The 21934-nt window shown below is 42.1% G+C and overlaps 1 protein-coding gene across 1 annotated transcript; it reads left to right on the plus strand.

Moving 5' to 3' along the window:
* Positions 1–1072: 1072 nt before the first annotated feature.
* On the plus strand, positions 1073–19658 carry LOC111964979 (metalloreductase STEAP4). Its single transcript, XM_023988884.3, has 11 exons — positions 1073–1339; positions 1423–1643; positions 1815–1922; positions 2224–2294; positions 2402–2489; positions 13093–13371; positions 13464–13558; positions 16201–16311; positions 16483–16525; positions 17395–17559; positions 19148–19658. Exons 2-11 carry the CDS (start codon positions 1425–1427, stop codon positions 19409–19411), a joined length of 1443 nt encoding a protein of 480 aa, XP_023844652.1. The 5' UTR covers positions 1073–1339; positions 1423–1424; the 3' UTR covers positions 19412–19658.
* The last annotated feature ends 2276 nt before the right edge of the window (positions 19659–21934 follow it).

Consider the following 21934-nt stretch of genomic DNA (forward strand, 5'->3'; position numbering starts at 1 on the left):
GCACGCACGCACGCACGCACACACACACACACACACACCACACACACACACACACACACACACACACACACACACACAACACACACACACACATCACACATGTTTGACGTTGAAATGGGGCTGGAATAGTGGAGGCAGCTCCTGTTTTCTTTGCGACTTGCGGTAACTGTCCGGGATTCTAAATCAATGATTGTTTAGTAGTCTGAAAATGTCAGAAACATTAACTTGCTTGACCATACTGTAGGTCATGTAACTGTTGTTACATGCAATATGCTTTGTGGACTTCACCGAACAGAGCGTGCTCTCCGGTTTTGTGATGAAAAAAATGTGTGGTTGAATTTATTCTGCCACTGTGTCTTCATATTGTCTCGGACTTAGGCCTATTTATCAACGTCCCAAGGCATATGAACTAACAGGTTATAGAGCAAACAACGTAATTATCACAACACATAGGTTGTAATATGGCAATTATTTACTGGCTTAAATCCCCAGTGATTTTACCGCTACTGGTTTACTGTAAACTAAGCCCAGTCTAAAGCTTGGGTTCACTAATTCTACTGTGCTCTGACCCCACCTCAAGCATTTAGATTTTTCTTGCTTTCATGAAACCAGTGTTTCAAGACACTGTTCATGGTGATGTGACACAGTTCTTCTGGTATTTCATATTCTGGGATTTTTGGAGTTACAAGCATATTGTTGCACGCAATGGAATGTCGTCACATTTTTGAACAAAAGCCATCTGAGGTAAGGTAGTATTACAACAAACCAATGTGCATCTGCTGTTGTGTTATTGTCATGAACTGCGGACCTGTGCTTGTGTGAACCCAGAAAGACCACAGTGATCTGGCGTCTCTCCAGGTCTGGTATTCCAATATTATGTAACCTCCCTGCTTCCCAGAAACCACTGGCCTCTCCTCAAAGACAATACAGAGTGAGTGCCATGGGCTTTCCTGCCCACACACACACACACACACACACATGCAAAAACCCTCCTCTTCTATTGGAATTTCCATCTTGGCAGAGAGACTCCCTTTCCTCCTCCCTCCAGGAGCACGCCCAGACACAAATAGAGACTCAGTCAGTCGTGTCTGGATAACTCAGAGGAGCTGCTCCAACTCTGAAGATTATTGTTTTGGGACATGTAATGCAGAAAACATTTAATTGCAGGATTTCAACTACAGTAAGCTGTCCTAGCATTGATTGACAGTGCTCTGTCTGGACTGTAAGACTCCGTCTAGAGGAGGTGTCTGCTGAAGAACTTAACAAAGTGAAAGGGGCGTTTATCCTGCGAGCTCCATATATGTGAATGTACTTATTCTGTGATTGAAACTTCAGGAAGGTATTTTAAACTCTTTGGGCTTTTTGACACTTTCTGTTGATTCTATCTACAACTCAAGGTGATCTTTGCCTGTCTCTGTTCAGGCATGACGGGTCAGGAGAGGAGTGAGGAGAAGAGTGAGTGTGTGTCCCTGTCTCCGATGATGGAAACTGTCCCTGCCCTACCTGAGAGTGAGAGGGTGTGTGTGTTTGGGACGGGGGACCTGGGGCGCTCTCTGGGCCTGCGTCTGCTGCAGGCGGGGTACGGTGTGGTGTTCGGCAGCCGCCGGCCCCACAGCAGCAGCCGCCTACCCCACGGAGCACAGGTACAAAATAAAGTAGATCTGGTTTTATGTGGTGATATGTTAAATGTGGATATGTGTTTTTACCGTGTTGTAAATGTATTTCAATATATTTTTTTATGTTTGAGGGAGTATATGTAAATATACTGTACTTGTGTTTCTGTGTGTATCAGTATGTTGATGATGTATATGCAGGTCCTGGGCCATGCTGCAGCTGCCCAGTCAGCCCATATGATCTTCATCGCTGTCCAGAGAGAACACTACGACTTCCTGGTACCACTGGCCAATCAGCTTAAGGGGAAGGTAGCATATATGTATTATTACTTCTGCTATATGTATTAATGTCTGTTTTGTCAGTATGTAACTGTATATTTGGCTAACATAATGTATGTCCCAGCATATTTAGCCAATATATTCTGTGTCCCAGTGTATTTAGCCAATATATTCTCTGTCCCAGTGTATTTAGACAATATATTCTTTGTCCCAATGTATTTAGCCAATATATTCTATGTCCCAGTGTATTTAGCCAATATAATGTATATTCCAGTGTACTTAGCAAATATATTGTATGAATCAGTGTATTTGATGCCATGTTGAATTGCAGGTGTTGGTGGACCTCAGTAACAACCTGAGGAAGAATCAGTACCCAGAGGCCAACGCAGAGTACCTGCAAAGGTGAGAGCTATAGAGTATATGCTGTTATTATTTGTATGTTTTTTTGTTAATTAGGGATGTTTTTATATGTTGATAWAATYTAAATGTGGTTARATGTACCTGAACAGTCTGGTCCCTGGAGCTGAGGTGGTTAAAGGCTTCAACACCCTGTCTGCCTGGAGTCTGCAGAATGGACCTTCAGATGCCAACAGACAGGTACACACCGAGGTTGAAGCCATGCCCATGAAACCAATTGGCTACTAGATTCAAGTCTATATACACTACATGACCAAAAGTATGTGGTAGTAGGTTGTCATGTCTCTGACTATGTTTAAATTATATGACATGCTATTTTTTCACATTGATTACCTAATGTCTAATTTATTGCGTGATTGAATTAAACCATGCAACAATTAAACCATTAATAACCTGGGGTACAACGGAAGCATTCATTATATAGAGCAGTTATCTCCCAAATCCACTCTCTTAAAAATCTGAAGATCTTTTATATCCATAGCAGTCAATTATTAATTGTCACCTCGATCGGTCTCATTCTGATTGTCGTAAGTACTTGGTTATCTGCACGAACCCTAGCTAATAAGTTCAGCAATACACAAATTGGCTTAATTATTTATTTACTAAATACCGAAATAATCACACAGAATTACATATATATACACAGGATAGATCATACATCGATTACAAATCAAGTCATGAAAGCCCCTAGTGGGCTAACCCGATATGACGGCTGGTTACACAAAGGAAGGGGGTTGGGTTTGAATGAAAGAGCGGAAAGACTAAGGCACAAAGGGATTGGGTCTCTATTGGACCTTGAGAAGCTATGCTACCGTAAATACAGAATCTAATAACCGCCCATTCGGAAAAGGAAATCGCAAGATATATATTTAGTCTGAGCTGCGCTTCGATAGATGGGTCGAAGACAGAAGACTGGTTTACCCAGCAGAGATTGCCATTGTCCTTTTGAAGAATCTTTCTGGTCGTAGTGTTGTAGAGCGGATACGTTAAAGTACCCTGTCATTCTTTGGAGAGTGTCTTTCATTTCCTAGGCCACATACGTTTACAGCTGCAGCTGATAACTCGACGTCTAGGATGTATCACTTCTTTAGTGAATAATCGTTCAAAGTTCATACCAAGATGCCATAATCAGCTCGTGCTGTATTCTGGCTGGTCTAGTCGAAATTCACCATTCCAGCGTAGTGATTTTCACCTCCGCGTTGAAATCCGCCCTTTCAACCACCAATGCAGCTTTAAGAAAAATACATTAGTTTGTTGGTGATCTGGACGCCAAGGAACTTGAAGCTCTCAACCTGCTCCACTGCAGCCTTGTCGATGAGAATGTGGTGGTCGGTCCTCCTTTTCCTGTAGTCCACAATCATCTCCTTTGTCTTGATCACGTTGAGGGAGAGGTTGTTGTACTTGCACGACACGGCCAGGTCTCTGACCTCCTCCCTGTAGGCTGTCTCGTTGTTGTCGGTGATCAGGCCTGCCACTGGTGTGTCATCAGCAAACTTAATGATGGTGTTGGAGTCGTGCTTGGCCATGCAGACGTGGGTGAACAGGGAGTACAGAAGGGGACTAAGCATGCAGCCCTGAGGGGCCTCCGTGTTGAGGATCAGCGTGGAGGATGTGTTGTTATCAATACTTACCACCTGGGGACGGACCGTCAGGAAGTCCGGGATCCAGTTGCAGAGGGAGGTGTTAAGTCCCAGGGTCCCTAGCTTAGTGATGAGCTTTGAGGGCACTATGGTGTTGAACGCAAAGCTGTAGTCAATGAATAGCATTCTCACATAGGTGTTCCTTTTGTCCAGGTGTGAAAGGGCAGTGTGGAGTGCAATAGAGATTGCATCATCTGTGGATCTGTTGGGCGGTATGCAATTTGGAGTGGGTCTTGGGTTTCTGGGATAATGGTGTTGATGTGAGCCATGACCAGCCTTTAAAAGCACTTCATGGCTACAGACGTGAGTGCTACGGGTTGGTAGTCATTTAGGCAGGTTACCTTTGTGTTCTTGGGCACAGGGACTATGGTGGTCTGCTTGAAACATGTTGGTATTACAGACTCAGACAGGGAGAGGTTGAAAATGTCAGTGAAGACACTTGCCAGTTGATCAGCGCATGCACGGAGTATACATCCTGGTATTCCGTCAGGCCCTGCGGCCTTGTGAATGTTGATGTGTTTAAAGGTCTTACTCACATCGTGGTCACAGTCGTCTGGAACAGCTGATGCTCTCATGCATATTTCAATGTTACTTGCCTCGAAGCGAGTATAGAAGTAATTTAGCTCGTCTGGTAGGCTCGTGTCACTGGGCAGCTCTCGGCTGTGATTCCCTTTGTAGTCTGTAATAGTTTGCAAGCCCTGCCACAACCGACGAGTGTCAGAGCTGGTGTAGTAAGATTCAATCTTAATCCTGTATTGACACTTTGCCTGTTTAATGGTTCGTCAGAGAGCATTGCAGAACTTCTTATAAGCCTCCGGGTTAGAGTCCCGCTCCTTGAAAGCGGCAGCTCTACCCGTTAGCTCAGTGTGGATGTTGCCTGTAATCCATGGCTTCTGGTTGGTGTATGTACGTACAGTCACTATGGGATGACGTCATCGATGCACTTATTGCTGAAACCAGTGACTGATGTGGTGTACTCCTCAATGCCATCGGAAGAATCCCGGAACATATTCCAGTCTGTGCTAGCAAAACAGTCCTGTAGCTTAGCATCTGCTTCATCTGACTACTTTTCTATTGACCAAGTCAACTGGTGCGTCCTGCTTTAATATTTGATTGTAAGCAGGAATCAGTAGGATACAATTATGGTCAGATTTGCCAAATGGGGAGGGTGAGGGAGAGCTTTGTACGCTTTGTACAACCTCTGGTTGCACATTTAACATGCTGATAGAAATGAGGTAAAACTGATTTAATTTTCCCTGCATTAAAGTCCCCGGCCACTAGGAGTGCTGCCTCTGGATGAGCGTTTTCCTGTTTTCTTATGGCGGTTTACAGCTCATTGAGTGGGGTCTTAGTGCCAGCATCAGTCTGTGGTGGTAAATAGACAGCTACAAAAAGTACAGATGAAAACTCTCTAGGTGGATAGTGTGGTCTACAGCTTATCATGAGATGCTCTACCTCAGGCAAGCAAAACCTCAAGACTTCCTTAGATATCGTGCATCAGCTGTTGTTTACAAATATACATAGGCCGCCACCCCTTGTCTTACCAGAGGCTACTGTTCTATCCTGCCGATACAGTGTAGACCTTTGACATTATGGGATATTGTGTGTAGGCCAGTTAGAGAAAATCTAAATGTAATCCATTTTAAATTCAGGCTGTAACTCAACAAAATGTGGAAAAAGTAAAGGGGTGTGAATACTTTCTGAAGGCACTGAATATAAACTATTTATACAAAAGTATGTGGACACCCATTCAAATTAGTGGATTCGGCTAATTCAGCCACATCCGTTGCTGACAAGCATATAAAATCAGCACACAGCCATGCAATCTCCATAGACAAACATTGACAGTAGAATGGTCTTACTGAAGAGGTCAGTGACTTTTAAAATGGGACTGTCATAGGATGCCATCTTTCCAACAATTCAGTTCGTCAAATTTCTGCTCAGCTAGAGCTGCCCCGGTCAACTGTAAGTGCTGTTATTGTGAAGTGGAAATGTCTAGGAGTAACAAAGACTCAGTCGCAACGTGGTAGACCACACAAGCTCACAGAACGGGACGGCTGAGTGCTGAAGTGCGTAGCGCGTACAAATCATCTATCCTCAGTTGCAACACTCACAACGGCGTTCCAAACTGCCTCTGGAAGCACTAAACTGCTTCTTGATGCAACATCAGCACAAGAACCGTTCGTCGGAAGCTTTATGAAATGGGCTTCCATGGCAGAGCAGCCGCACACAAGCCTAAGATCACCATGCTCAATGCCAAACATCGGCTGGAGTGGTGTAAAGCTCGTCGCCATTGGACTCTGGAGCAGTGGAAACACGTTCTCTGGAGTGATGAATCCCACTGCACCATCTGGCAGTCCGACTGATGAATCTGGGTTTCGCGGATGCCAGGAGAACGCTGCCTGCCCCAATGCATAGTGCCAACTGTAAAGTTTGGTGGAGGAGGAATAATGGTCTGGGGCTGTTTTTCACGGTTTGGGGTAGGCCCCTTAGTTCCAGTGAAGGGAAATCTTAACGCTACAGCATACAATGACATTCTAGATGATTTTGTTCTTCCAACTTTGTGGCCCTTTGCTGTTTCAGCATGACAATGCCCCTGTGCACAAAGCGAGCTCCATACAGAAATGGTTTGTCGATATTGATGTGGAAGACCTTGACAGGCCTGCACAGAGCTCTGACCTCAACCCCATTGAACACCTTTAGGGTGAATTGGAACACTGACAGCGAGCCAGGCCTAATCGGCTAACATCAGTGCCCGACCTCGCTAATGCTTGTGGCTAAATGGAAGCAGAAAAGGTGGGACCAACTCCATGTTAATGCCCATCATTTTGGAATGAGATGTTCGACTAGCAGGGGTCCACATTGTCATGACGTTGCCCTGTTGGGTGAGGTTTATGACCCCTCATAAATACCTTTGCCCCCTTTTCTCTCCACTCTACACAATGGACTCTTGGAAAGCCCTGTGTTGCCACAAAGAAAGTATGGTCCCATCAGAAGGTTGGGGAATGGAACAATATTTCCCTTTCTCAATCAGTTGGAATTGTCCGTTGGTACTTAACTTCTTCTTCTTACTTCTTATATAATGCAGGGGCAGTATTGAGTAGCTTGGATGAAAGGTGCACAGAGGTGCCCATAGTAAACTGCCTGCTCCTCAGTCCCAGTTGCTAATATATGCATATTATTATTCGTATTGGATAGAAAACACTCTGACGTTTCTAAAACTGTTTGAATTATGTCTGTGAGTATAACAGAACTCATATGGCAGGCAACAACCTGAGAAGTTCCACTTCCTGTTTGAATTGTTTCTGAGGTGGCAGATTTTCAACCAAGCTCTCATTGAAATTACAGCAAGATATTGATGAGTTTTTACTTCCTACGGCTTCCAATAGATGTCAACAGTCAATAGAACTTTGTCTGATGACTCTAATGTGAAGGGGGGTCGAAGGAGACAGGAATTAGTATGAGGTGACCACGCATTGAAGTAGTATGAGGTGACCACGCAGCCATGAGGTGAGCACGCATTGAACACGCGCCTTCACATGAGGAGGACCTCCGGTCCACCGCTCTTCTGAAGTCAATCTAATTCTCCGGTTGGAACGTTATTCAAGATGTATGTTAACAACATTCTAAAGATTGATTCAGTACATCGTTTGACATGTTTCTACTGACTGTTACGGAACTTTTGGACATTTCGTCACGTTATAGTGGATGCGCTTTGTGACTTTGGAATTGTTTACCGCTAACGCGCTAACCAAAGTAGCTAATTGGACATAAATAACGGACATTATCAATCATTTATTGTGGACCTGGGATTCCTAGGACTGCATTCTGATGAAGTTCATCAAAGGTAAGGAAACATTTATCATGTATTTTCTGGTTTCTGTTGATCCCAACATGGCGGCTAATTTGGCTATTGTTCTGAGCTCCGTCTCAGATTATTGCATGATTTGCTTTAAAGTTTTTTTTAAATCTGACACAGCGGTTGCATTAAGAAGAGGTATATCTATAATTCCATGTGTATAACTTGTATTATCATCTACATTTATGATGAGTATTTCTGTTGAAACGATGTGGCTATGCAAAATCACTTGATGTTTTTGGAACTAGTGAATGTAATGCGCTAATGTAAACTCAGATTTTTTGTTATAAATATGAACTTTATCAAACAAAACATGCATGTATTGTGTAACATGAAGTCCTATGAGTGTCATCTGATGAAGATAATCAAAGGTTAGTGATTAATTTTATCTCTATTTCTGCTTTTTGTGAAAGCTATCTTTCGCTGGAAAAGTGTCTGTGCTTATTGTGGTTTGGTGGTGACCTAACATAATCGTTTGTAGTGCTTTCGCTGAAAAGCATATTTGAAATCGGACACTTTGGTGGGATTAACAACAAGATTACCTTTAAAATGATAATAGACACATGTATGTTTGAGGAATTTTAATTATGAGATTTCTGTTGTTTGAATTTGGCGCCCTGCACTTTCACTGGCTGCTGTTATATCGATCCCGGTAGCGGGATGCAGCCATTTTAAACAATAGTACAGTAGTCCTAACATTTCTGGAACTAAATGTTAATTTTGTTAGCTTGTAGTTAAAATTAGCCAATTTTAAACATATAGACACCAGTCCTCACGTCATCGGGAACTGAGGTTGACTTCCTTCAACAGGCTTTTGTACTGGGGGAGAGAAGGGCGTGTTTCATAGTTCTCAACCAATGTTTGTTCACTTGGGCGTGGCCACTGTGTGAGCATAAGTTTACTTATGAAAACAATTCTCTCATTTAGAAGCTAAAATCACATTTCATGTTCTCACAAATAGTTTCATATTTAAACATTTAAATTGCACAACAATTCCATGTGAATCTGATCGCTAGAATGTGTAGACTTTCCGAGATACAATTTATGTCGTCCTATCATCAGACAACAACTGATCTGACATCATATTCTTTAAGGGCTTGTAAGTACGTATTTCACTGTAAGGTCTACACCTGTTGCATTCGGCGCATGTGACAAATACAATTTAATTTGATTTCCAATATCTCGCAAAGAAGGGCACCTATTGGTAGACGGGTAAAAAAAAGCCAACATTGAATATCCCTTTGATCATGGTTAAGTTATTCATTACACTTTGTATGGTGTGTCAATACACACAGTCATTACAAAGATACAGGCGTCTGTACAGCTTTTAATGGCTGTGATATGAGAAAATTGAGGATGGATGAACAACATTGTAGTTGAGTGAAAAGAAGGAAGCCTGTACAGAATAAAAATATTCCAAAACATGCATCCTGTTTGCATCAAGACACTAAAGTAATTATGCAAAAATGTGGCGAAGCCATTCACTTTTTATCATGTATATAGAGTGTTATATCTTTTGGGCAAATCCAATGCAACACATTGCTGAGTACCACTCTCCCTATTTTCAAGCATAGTGGTGGCTTCATCAGGTTATGAGTATGCTTGTAATCGTTAAGGACTGGGATGTTTTTCAGGATAAACAATTAATGGAATAGAGCTAAGCATAAGCAAAATCCTACAGGAAAACCTGGTTCAGTCTGCTTTCCACCAGCCACTGGTAGATGAATTCACATTTCAGCAGGACAATAACCTAAATCATAAGACCTAATCTACACTGGAGCTGCTTACCAAGAAGACAGTGAATGTTCCTGAGTGGCTGAGTTATAGTTTTGACTTAAAGCCTTCTGTGTGTTCTCTTTTCGACTCCCTCAGCATATTTGCAATCAAACGGAATAATTTTTTCAATTTTCTTAGCTATCATAATCTAATTCCACTGGGCATTCCACTGATTTCAAAACTCGGTCATCCAGAAAGTGGTGAACAACACTTTTGCAGTTCTACATGTACTACGTGTTTTATTTTATTTTAAATGCGTTAGAAAGGATTACCTACACAAACTGACCAGCTCATGTTATAGACAGAAGCGGGCTACATGGCAACCAATCCGAATATTGTATGGGCATGTCTAGCCCATCCATTATCTCAGCCAATCATGGCGAGCGGGAAGGTTCCTAACTTTTTCCGTAGATAAATCAACTAGGCAATTCTATTCGTATTTACAGTTGGCATACAAGTTTGTTATTAAGGCAAAATGAAAGTTCACATGAAGGTATTTCCTCTCCTGTAAAGTAGTGACGCGCGACACATGCCTAGTGTCCTGAAACTAGTCAAATATTTAACAGTGGGTTTGAAGTACTTTCTGCATATGTTTGTGTTTTTCAAAGCCAAATCCACAACTGGCATGCTCGGCCTTGATTCGGTGTTATGTAGCAACATTCGAAATTGTGTTTTTTACATTGGATAAAAGCAGAGACACAGAGCTACACAATGGTATATCATATATTGCATTTGAGGAACAATGGGTAAGTAATTCTGCTTTGAAAGTTGATAAACTTGTAACCTAATTTTTGAGAAATTGGCCTTTGAAGGTTTTGGAACATACTGGAGAGCTCTATTTGAGGTTTGACTAGTTAAATAAATAAAATACTGGAGGACTCTTCTTTGTCTACACCCATTCAGCATCTTTCACACCCTCTTAAGCTTTAGCTCCACCAATGTATTTAAGGGTTGATCTGAGGGTTCTGTCCTAACAACAGCAGTCAAGCACCCAAGCTAATTGACTAATAGTTGTCACAGTGACATTCTAATAAAATGGACACTTGCATAGTGGAATCTTTTGTTAAGACATGTAGCTAGCTAGCTAACCAACCAGGTTCAATGTTAGCTAGCTAACATTAGGCTATAACAAGCAAAGCAAATGGCTCTGAGATACGATTAACGTTAGCTAGCGAGCCAGCCACCTAATGTTAGCTAGCTAACTAACAGTATACTTTAACTTGAAATGAAAAGAAATTAGAAACGTGTAATATCTGAAAATGTAGCTAGCTATACTATCTTACCCATGGGTTAAAATCGGAGTAGATATCCAGAGCGAATTTACTGTCTATCAACAGTTGTCGCAGTGACATTCTATTGAAATGGAGACTTGTATAGTGGAGTCTTTTGTTATCTTACCCATATACATCATGGTTGGACAGATGCCTAAAGATGTAATCCGGAGACAAGTATTTTCTCCATCTCCTTAGCTATCATACTTTAATTCCACTGATTTCAAACTCGGTCCTCCAGAAAGTGAACAGCAACACTTAATTTTTATTTGTTTTATTTCACCTTTTCACCAGGTAGGCCAGTTGAGAACAAGTTCTCATTTACAACTGCGACCTGGCCAAGATAAAGCAAAGCAGTACGACAAAAAACAACAACACAGAGTGACACATAAACAAACGTACAGTCAAAAACACAATAGAAAAAATCTATGTACAGTGTGTGCAAATGTAGAAGAGTAGGGACGTAAGGAAATTAACAGGCCATAGAGGTGAAATAATTACAATTTACCATTAACACTGGAGTGATAGATGTGCAGATGATGATGTGCAAGTAGAGATACTGGGGTGCAAAAGAGCAAGAAGATAAATAACAATATGGGGATGAGGTAGTTGGGTGTGCTATTTACAGATTGACTGTGTACAGGTACAGTGATCGGTAAGCTGCTCTGACAGCTGATGATTAAAGTTAGAGAGGAACTTAAGTAGTTCTACTAAGCAATATATATATTTTTAAAGACGGGATTACCTACATGTAGCGTGGTTCGTTCTGCGTTGTGTACTTTTAATTAGGACGCTGCCACAACTGACGGTCTGCTAGTTGAAATCCTTTTTATTTGCCCTGCACACGAAGAGACAACACACATTATGTTACCCTTGGCGCAGTCACAGCTCTCAGGCACCTTGCTAGCCGAAGGTCAGGCAAAAGAGAACCAAAAGGAAATAACAGGTGCTGCGTGCACACATTCAATGCACAACAGCACATCATACAATACAAGTAAAATTATACAGAACATAATTCGGACAAAATAAAAGACATACCTGCACACGAAGAGACAACACACATTATGTTACCCTTGGCGCAGTCACAGCTCTCAGGCACCTGCGCGAGCACTGGACACTTCACTCAAACACTGTCCCAAGTACTCACAAGTTACAATAGATACCCTAGTTAGCGAGCTTTGTGAAACTTGTTAACATAAATCTTTATATTATCCACATTATAACAAACTTATGGTTGCAAAACAGTACATTGTGTAACATTATGACGGTTTTATATTAAACAGTTTCGGAGCCAAGGACAACATAACTTGCTAGCCGAAGGTCAGGCAAAABAGAACGATAAAGGGGTATGGAAATACAGATAACCCGCGATGGGCCAAACCAAAATATACAAAACTTTTACAATCACATGTATGTACAATATTGGTATGAAAAAGTGTTTGTACACCAAATAAAAACATTAGCTATGCAGCTTTAATTAAATAAAAAAATTACACTGAATTATTATTATTATTATCAAATTATTAACATCCCCTCTTGACCTGGCCTATTTGAATTGGTCCTTGTGTGCAATTTGGTGCGTAATCTAGGGGAACAACATCACACTGCTACATACACATACTAACCATACTAACCAGCTCAAATAGACAGAAGCGTGCAATATGGCAGTCCAATCCGAATTCATCTCTCCATCCCAATCATTATCACAGCCAATCATGGCTAGCGGGAAGGTTGCTGACTTTTTCAGTGGCTAAAACAACTAGACTGGTAATTTAAAAAATGATTAGTATTTACAGATGACATACACGTTTGTTATTAAGGCACATGAAAGTTCACATGTTCCAAAAGGCATTTCTGCCAAAAAACGCATTTTGCTTAAAGAAATATGATGTTGAAATGGTTCTTGTGTGAAGTAGTGACCCGCGACATATGCCTAGTTTCCTGAAACGGGTACATTTTAGAAAAAGGCTCAGTGTCGTTATCCTCACAAAGTGAGGTATTGAAAACTGTGGTGTCAATACCTTTCTAAGATTTTTTTTATTACTTGTTAAACATATCTTTCACTGAGCACTTTATTAGTATAAAATAATATAAAATAATATAATTTCCCGCATTTTTGGAGCATACAATATAGCTGAGTATTTGAATGATTTATTTTATGCAGGCATTTTTGCTCATATTTATCAAGGGTGTCAATAATTTCAGGACCCCACTGTATGTGTATAAATATATGTCAGGTGTATATCTGCGGGGAAAGTGCGGAGGCCAAGCAAGCGGTGATAGCGGTAGCCACCAAGCTGGGTTTCAGTGCCCTGGACCGGGGCTTTCTCTCAGTGGCCCGGGAGCTGGAGGACTTCCCCCTACAGCTGTTCCCCCAGTGGAGGCTCCCCCTGCGCATCGCCATTGGCCTCAGCGCTGCCTTCTTCTTCTACCTGCTGATCAGAGACATCATCTATGCATACGTCACCCAGGGCAAAGACATCTCCTTCAGAATCATGGTCTCACTTGCCAACAAGGTACTGGACACAGGCCCTCTGAGTGGTTGTGTTTGTGTTTCTCTCTGTGTTACCAGCTGTTCAAGGTGTGTGCGTGTGTGTGTTCTCCCCAGGTGTGTCCCATCGTGTCTCTGATCATGCTGTCTCTCTGTTACCTGCCTGGTGTCCTGGCTTCCTTTTTGCAGCTCTACAGAGGCACCAAGTACAGGTCAGACCTTTGTGTGTATGTGAGTGTGTTTGCATACATGTATGTTTATACAATGTTGCGTATGTGCAGTTGAGGTCAGAAGTTTACATACACTTACGTTCAAATTATTAAAACTCGTTTTTCAACCACACCACAAATTCTTTGTTAACAATCTACAGTTTTGGCAAGTCGGTTAGGACGGTTAGGATCTACTTTGTGCATGCCACAAGTAATTTTTCCAACAATTGTTTACACAGATTATTTCACTTATAATTCACTGTATCACAATTCCAGTGGGTCAGAAGTTTACATATGCTAAGTTGACTGTGCCTTTAAACAGGAAATTATGTCATGGCTTTAGAAGCTTCTGATAGGCTAATTGAAAACATTTGAGTGAATTGGAGGTGTACCTGTGGATGTATTTCAAGGCCTACCTTCAAACTCAGTCCCTCTTTGCTTGACATCATGGGAAAAATCTAAAGAAATCAGCCAAGACCTCAGAAATAAATTGTAGACCTCCACAAGTCTGGTTCATCCTTGGGAGCAATTTCCAAATGTCTGAAGGTACCACGTTCATCTGTAAAAACAATAGTACGCAAGTATAAACACCATGGGACCAGGCAGCCATCATACCGCTCAGGAAGAAGACGCGTTCTGTCTCCTAGAGATGAACGTACTTTGGTGTGAAAAGTGCAAACCAATCACAGAACAACAGCAAAGGACCTTATGAAGATGCTGGAGGAAACAGGTACAAAAATATCTATATCCACAGTAAAACGAGTCCTATTTCGATATAGCTTGAAAGGCCGCTCAGCAAGGAAGAAGCCACTGCTCCAAAACCGCCATAAAAAAAGCCAGACTGCGGTTTGCAACTGCACATGGGGACAAAGATCATACTTTTTGGAGAAATTTCCTCTGGTCTGATGAAACAAAAATAAAACTGTTTGGCCGTAATGACCATCGTTATGTTTGGAGGGAAAAGGGGGACGCTTGCAAGCCGAAGAACACCACCGTAACCATGAAGCACGGGGGTGGCAGCATCATGTTGTGGGGGGGCTTTGCTGCAGGAGGGACTGGTGCACTTCACAAAATAGATGGCATCATGAGGATGGAAAATTATGTGGATATATTGAAGCAACAGCTCAAGACATCAGTCAGGAAGTTAAAGCTTGGTCGCAAATGGGTCTTCCAAATGGACAATGACCCCAAGCATAATTCCAAAGTTGTGGCAAATTGGCTTAAGGACAACAAAGTCAAGGTATTGGAGTAGCCATCACAAAGCCCTGACCTGAATCCTATAGAAAATTTGTGGGCAGAACTGAAAAACCGTGTGCGAATAAGGAGGCCCACAAACCTGACTCAGTTACACCAGCTCTGTCAGGAGGAGTGTGCCAAAATTCACCCAACTTATTGTGGGAAGCTTGTGGAAGGCTACCCGAAACATTTGACCCAAGTTAAACAATTTAAAGGCAATGCTACCAAATACTAATTGAGCGTATGTAAACTTCTAATGTCACGACTTCCGTCAAAGTTGGTCCCTCTCCTTGTTCGCGGGGGTTCAGCGGTCGACGTCACCGGCTTTCTAGCTACCGCCGATCCACTTTTCATTTTCCATTTGTTCTGTCTTTGTCTTATCACACCTGGCTTCACTCACCAATCACTTGTTTATTATTTAACCCTCTGTTCCCCATGTTGTATTTGTGAGTGATTGTTATTTGTTACGTGGATGATTGTCAGGCGTTGCACTTTTGTTTTAGACTGTGTTTTTGGCACTTGTATGTGTTATGTGCTGTCATTTGGTAAACAGTATTAAAGTGCGCCTGTTTATTATACTCCGCTCTCCTGCACTTGACTTCGCCTCCCATGTACACGCATTACATCTGACCCACTGGGAATGTGATGAAAGAAATAAAGCTGAAATAAATCCTTCTCTCTACTATTATTCTGACAATTCACATTCTTAAAATAAAGTGGTGATCCTAACTGACCTAAAACAGGGAATGTTTACTAGGATTAAATGTCAGGAATTGTGAAAAACTGAGTTTAAATGTATTTGGCTAAGGTGTATGTAAACTTCCGACTTCAACTACATGACCAAAAGTATGTGGAAACCAGCTTGACGAACATCTCATTCCAAAATCATGGTCATTAATATGGAGTTGGTCCCCCTTATGCTATTATAACAGCCTCCAATCTTCTGGGAAGGCTTTCCATTAGATGTTCGAACCTTGCTGCAGGGGCTTGCTTCCATTCAGCCACAAGAGCATTAGTGAGGTTGGGCTCTGATGTTGGGCGATTAGGTCTGGCTAGCAGTTGGAGTTCCAATTTATCCCAAAGGTGTTCCATGGGGTTAAGATCAGGGCTCTGTGCAGGCCAGTCAAGAACTTCCACACCAATCTCAACAAACCATTTCTGAATGGACCTCGCTTTGTGCACGGGGGCATTGTCATGTTGAAACAGGAAAGGGCCTTCCCCAAACTGTTGCCACAACATTGGAAGCACAGAATCATCTAGAATGTAATTGTATGCTGTAGCGTTAAGATTTCCCTTCACTGGAACTAAGGGGCCTCGCCTGAACCATGAAAAACAGCCCCAGACCATTATTCCTCCTCCACCAAACTTTACAGTTGGCAATATAAGTGTTTATGTATGTTTAACATCAGGCGCTTCCCTGATTGGCTGGACCGCTGGATGCTGTGCAGGAAACAGCTGGGTCTTCTGGCACTGGGATTCGCCTTTCTGCACGTGCTCTATACACTGATCATACCCATACGGTCAGTGGAGCACACACACACACACACACACACACACACACACACACACACACCACACACACACACACACACACACACACACACACACACACACACACACACACACACACACAGCAGTGAACTGTGTCTTCCATTGGATTTTAGTAAAGAAAGTATTGATTTTGTTCCCAGGTACTATGTGAGGTTTAAGGCCACTGATCGCACTGTCTCTGTGGTAAGTACACCTACCTAGCTTTAAGGCCAAATTAAACACTTTCTAAACAGTGAACATTGGATAGACAAAATTGTGTATAGATTTAAGACCTTCATTTGAACACTCTGTTGACTCTGAGAATTTTCCTGCGCCGCAGGATTTACATAAATTCACACTAATACATGGTTATGTTAAAGAGATTCTCTGGAACTTTTGTATACTTTTTGGCCAGTAGTTCTGAAAGCAGCACTCACGAGCCAAAAGTGGCGAAAACGAGTACTACGTGACACCACGTCCTTGCTTTCTCTGTATCTGCTGGTGCCACTGAGCCAGTGGGCCAGCCCTGCAACCTCATTGGTTAATGCTGGCCGGGCCTCTTGCTAGCTGTCACTCAAATGTGAGGGGCTGAAGCTCTTTGGCTAGATCTAAAATTGCTAAGGGGCTGGCCCATATGGGGGAAATGTAGGGAAAATGGCGATGCACAGCTTCAAGAAAACAGTCATTTTTCAAGTATTTCGTGGCTAATTGAGATACGAAAGTAATTCTGCTCATAGAATATGAATGTATGAACTACATATTGAGACATCCAGGAGGTTTAAAAAATATTTTCTTAGTCGCCAATGAACCGGAGCATGTCTTAACAGTATAGCACTTTTTATGTAGCCTAATTTTGGCCAGCTAATAGCCTTGCCACCAATCAAGTAACATTACATTGGCAGAAAAGTGGGAACGGAGTTAATGTTTGAATGCTGTTGCTGCAGGATTATTTTGCTGTGACAATACTGGCCATATTAAGATCTGTACATTGGACACACACCTACAGTATATAGCAATATTCAGGCACTAGTTTTGATTATAAACACGCCTCTCTCTCTCTCTCTCTCTCTCAGATCAGAGAGAACAGGACCACTGAGTTTGATATGACGACGGCCTGGCGTGGCGATTCCTACTTATCCCTGGGAATTCTGGGATTTGGCCTGTACGTCCTGTTAGGAATCACATCTCTTCCCTCCGTCAGTAACGCTCTCAGCTGGAGGGAGTTCAGCTTCGTACAGGTGGGACCACCAGGACCGGTCACACTGAATGTTTAGGTCAGACACACTTGGGAGGCACTCATTTTCTGCCCATTTTTACTAGCAGTGGGGGAATAAATCGATACAGTCATATATCACAATATTTTGGACAATATTATATTGATACTTTGACTCCAAGTATCGATTTGCCTAGGTAGCGTTAGCTAGCGCTAGTCGGCTGTACCTCTGGTATTTTTCATCCTATAGTTTGTTCTCCATCTTCTTTTTAAATAGTGAGACAATGTTTTCAGCCCTTTTATTTCCATGACTGATAAAAAACATTTTCTCATGCTCTCTCGTGTCTTTCTGCAGCAGACATATAATTACCAATATGTTTGGAACATCAAATCGCAATAAAATCGAAGTATCGAATCACAATACATATAGAATCGTGAAAATTGTATACATACCGTATCGCACCTAAGTATTGTGATAATGTTGTATCGTGAGGTCCCTGGCAATTCCCAGCCCTAATTTGTACACTTATCTCCTTCAGTATTTCCCCTACAGTTTACAATTGGCTCATTCATCCCCCTCCTCTCCCCTGTAACTATTCCCCAGGTCGTTGCTGCAAATGAGAACGTGTTCTCAGTCAACTTACCTGGTAAAATAACGGTAAAATAAAAAAAATTAAAATAAAAAATTAGCGTATTCATGCGGGGTGCAGAGCCAACATCCAGGCCAGAATGCAATAAAACTCCAGGAAAGTAATCTGATTTTCAGCAGACAAGCCAGAGGTTATGCGCTGGGGATATGAAGCTGTATTCCAATCACTACAGGGAACACACACACTCATTCATAAATGTAACTGGGTCAGGAGAAACTCCGGCTCATTTTCTAATTCATTAATTTCCCTCAAATTGAAGCAGTGATTTAAATGTTAAGTTATTCATCAAATGTAATTTAGGAAGAATATATTAGAACAGGCCAGGAGAATTCACGTGTGTGTGTGTGTGTGTGTGTGTATGTGCGCTCGCAGGGGCGGCATTCACTCCAAAACATTTGAGGGGGCACAAGTTACGTGAGGATAGCTGGGTAATGGCTAGGTCCCCCATCTGGACGTTGGAGCATTTTGCGTTTGTCAAACACCTGAAGCAGCGTTTTCCTGTAATCTAGAGCCATAATCATTATGCTTAATTCCAGAGGTCCTCCTGACTGGTAGTTCTTTTTTTAAAGAAACAAAATATTCTTCTCTGCATCTATGCTAAAATCTGGGTAAAAGCTTGAAAGGAATGTGAATCTTATTCAGTACATTTAGTAATGCTTGCTTTTTTCAAGTCTACCAACCTTGCCAGCAGGCATGCCAGCTAAGATAGCTAGCTACTTTAACTTGATTGATAGCTGGAAATGGCTTCTTCGCAGCTAGGGAGGGGAAACTTTCCAAAATGAAAACAATTAGAAATTAGCTAGTTTGATGGGCAATAGACAAAAATTTAAACGAAGTTTAATTTCTCATTGGAGGGCAAAAGGGCAGGTGCTCAAGCTCCCTTAGACCTTTGTCTGTGCACATACCTGGCATGTGTGTGTGTGTGTGGTTCATGTGTTTATGTGTTCGTTTCTCCCCCACCAGTCCAAGCTGGGTCACCTGACTCTCCTGTTGTGTACGGCGCACACCTACCTGTATGGCTGGAACAGATTCCTGAGTGCCTCCACCTACAAGTGGTACACCCCACCGGGCTACATGCTGTGTCTGGTGCTTCCCTCTGTGGTGCTGCTACTCAAGCTGCTGCTCATCACCCCCTGTGTGGACCGAACCATCACCCGCATACGCCAGGGCTGGGAGAGGGGGGCAGATCAGAGGAACCCTAAAGACAGCCAACCACTGATACCTTAGAGGACACACACACACACACAGACACACACAAAATAACACCCTCAGTGTGATGACAGCTTTGTCTTCGAGGCATGAACTCTTGTTTCTTTGCTATTGTACCCTCAGAGGTTGGCTACCATTCAATCATCGTTTGCCATGTTTCTGGGATCAAAAACCAACAATAACATTTAATTGATATGCAGTCGTATTTCTTTTTGTATTACACTGTAAACATTGTTGCATTTTAATAAATACATTTTCAACCGTATGTCAACCAGACACTAGTTTTCTCTGGATGAAACAAGTTTCACTGGTGAAAGCTCTCTCTCTCTCATCCTCTCTTACTGTACATCCTCTCTCTTCTTTGACTGATTGTACAGTTATCCCCAGATGAAACACAGGTTTCAGAGACGTATAAAGGTTTTTCAATATATATTTTGTGTCTGTCTGATACATCTCCAGGGGCAGGTCAGACACATAAAAACACATCTATCAGTGTGATCCTCTCTGGGGCAGAGTGTTATTATTTCTTCCAGAAAACAGACTCTCTGAAACCCAGCAACAGGCTTCCCTTTCATCACTAGATAGACAGAGTGGCCCACAGTGTCTTCTGTTATGGGGAGCACTTCCATTTGTGGTGGATATAGCTGGCTGTTTGTGTAGATGCCTTGCAAAAGTATTCATCCTGTCACGTTCCTGACCTGTTTTCTGTTTATTTTTATGTGTTAGTCGGTCAGGACGTGAGTTTGGGTGGGCAGTCTATGTTATGTGTTTCTATGTTGGTTTATGGGTGACCTGATATGGTTCTCAATTAGAGGCAGGTGGTTTACGTTTCCTCTGATTGAGAGCCATATTAAGGTAGGTGGTTTCACATTGTTTGTGTTGGGTGGTTGTCTCCTGTGTCTGTTTGCACCACACGGGACTGTTTCGTTTGTTCGTTCGGTTTATGTAGTCTGTTCCTGTTTCATGCGTTCTTCGTGTCATGTAAGTTCTTACGTCCAGGTCTGTCTACATCGGTTTTGTTATTTTGTTTATATTCAAGTATAGTTCGTTTTTTGTCTTGTTAAATAAATATCATGTCTAACTACCACGCTGCAAATTGGTTCTCTGATCCATGCTCCTCCTCGTCCGAGGAGGAGGAGGAAGAAGAAGAAGATCGTTACACATCCCCCTTGGCGTTTTTCCTATTTGTTGAATTACTACCTGTAATTTAAATTGATTTTTATTTAGATTTCATGTAATTGACATACACAAAATAGTCCAAATTGGTGATGTTAAATGCAAAAAATTTACTTGTTTAAAAAAATGCAAAAAACCAAAAACAACCGGAAAGGTGGTGCGTGCATATGTATTCACTCCCTTTGCTATGAAGCCCCTAAATAAGATGTGGTGCAACCAATTACCTTCAGAAGTCACATAATTAGTTAAATAAAGTCCACCTGTGTGCAATCTAAGTGTCACATGATCTCAGTATATAGACACCTGTTCTGAAAAGCCCCAGAGTCTGCAGAGAGTCATCACTAAGCAAGAGTCATCACTAAGCAAGGGGCACCACCAAGCAAGCAGCATTATGAAGACCAAGGAGCTCTCCAAACAGGTCAGGGACAAAGCTGTGGAGAAGTACAGGTCAGGGTTGGGTTATAAAAAAATATCAGAAACTTTGAACATCCCACGGAGCACCATTAAATCCATGATTAAAAAATGGAAAGAATATCGCACCACAACAAATCTGCCAAGAGAGGGACGCCCACCAAAACTCGCAGACCAGGCAAGGAGGGCATTAATCAGAGAGGCAACAAAGAGACCAAAGATAACCCTAAAGGAGCTTCAAAGCTCCACAGCGGAGATTGGAGTATCTGTCCATAGGACCACTTTAAGCCGTACACTCACACAGAGCTGGGCTTTATGGAAGAGTGTCCAGAAAAAAGCCATTGCTTAAAGAAAAAATAAAACACATTTGGTGTTCGCCAAAAGGCATGTGGGAGACTCCCCAAACATGTGGAAGAAGGTACTCTGGTCAGATGAGTCTAAAATTAAACTTTTTGGCCATCAAGGAAAATGCTATGTCTGGCACAAACCCAACACCTCATCATCCTGAGAACCTATCCCCACAGTGAAGCATGGTGGTGGCAGCATCATGCTGTGGGGATGTTTTTCCATCGGCAGGGACTGGGAAACTGGTCAGAATTGAAGGAATGATGGATGGCACTAAATACAGGGAAATTCTTGAGGGAAACCTGTTTCAGTCTTGAGACTAGGACGGAGGTTCACCTCTCAGCAGGATAATGACCCTAAGCATACTGCTAAAGCAACACTTGAGTTGTTTAAGGGGAAACATTTGAATGTCTTGGAATGGTCTAGTCAAAGTCCAGACCTCAATCCAATTGAGAATCTGTGGTATGACTTAAAGATTGCTGTACACCAGCGGAACCCATCCAATTTGAAGGAACTGGAGCAGTTTTGCCTTGAAGAATGGGCAAAAATCCCAGAAAGAGAGAGATTAATTTAAACTGAACCACTGCCAGATTTCTTGGATTGGGCTGC

Source organism: Salvelinus sp. IW2-2015, linkage group LG6.1, assembly GCF_002910315.2.
Source record: "Salvelinus sp. IW2-2015 linkage group LG6.1, ASM291031v2, whole genome shotgun sequence".
In the NCBI taxonomy this organism is placed as follows: Eukaryota; Metazoa; Chordata; class Actinopteri; order Salmoniformes; family Salmonidae; genus Salvelinus; species Salvelinus sp. IW2-2015.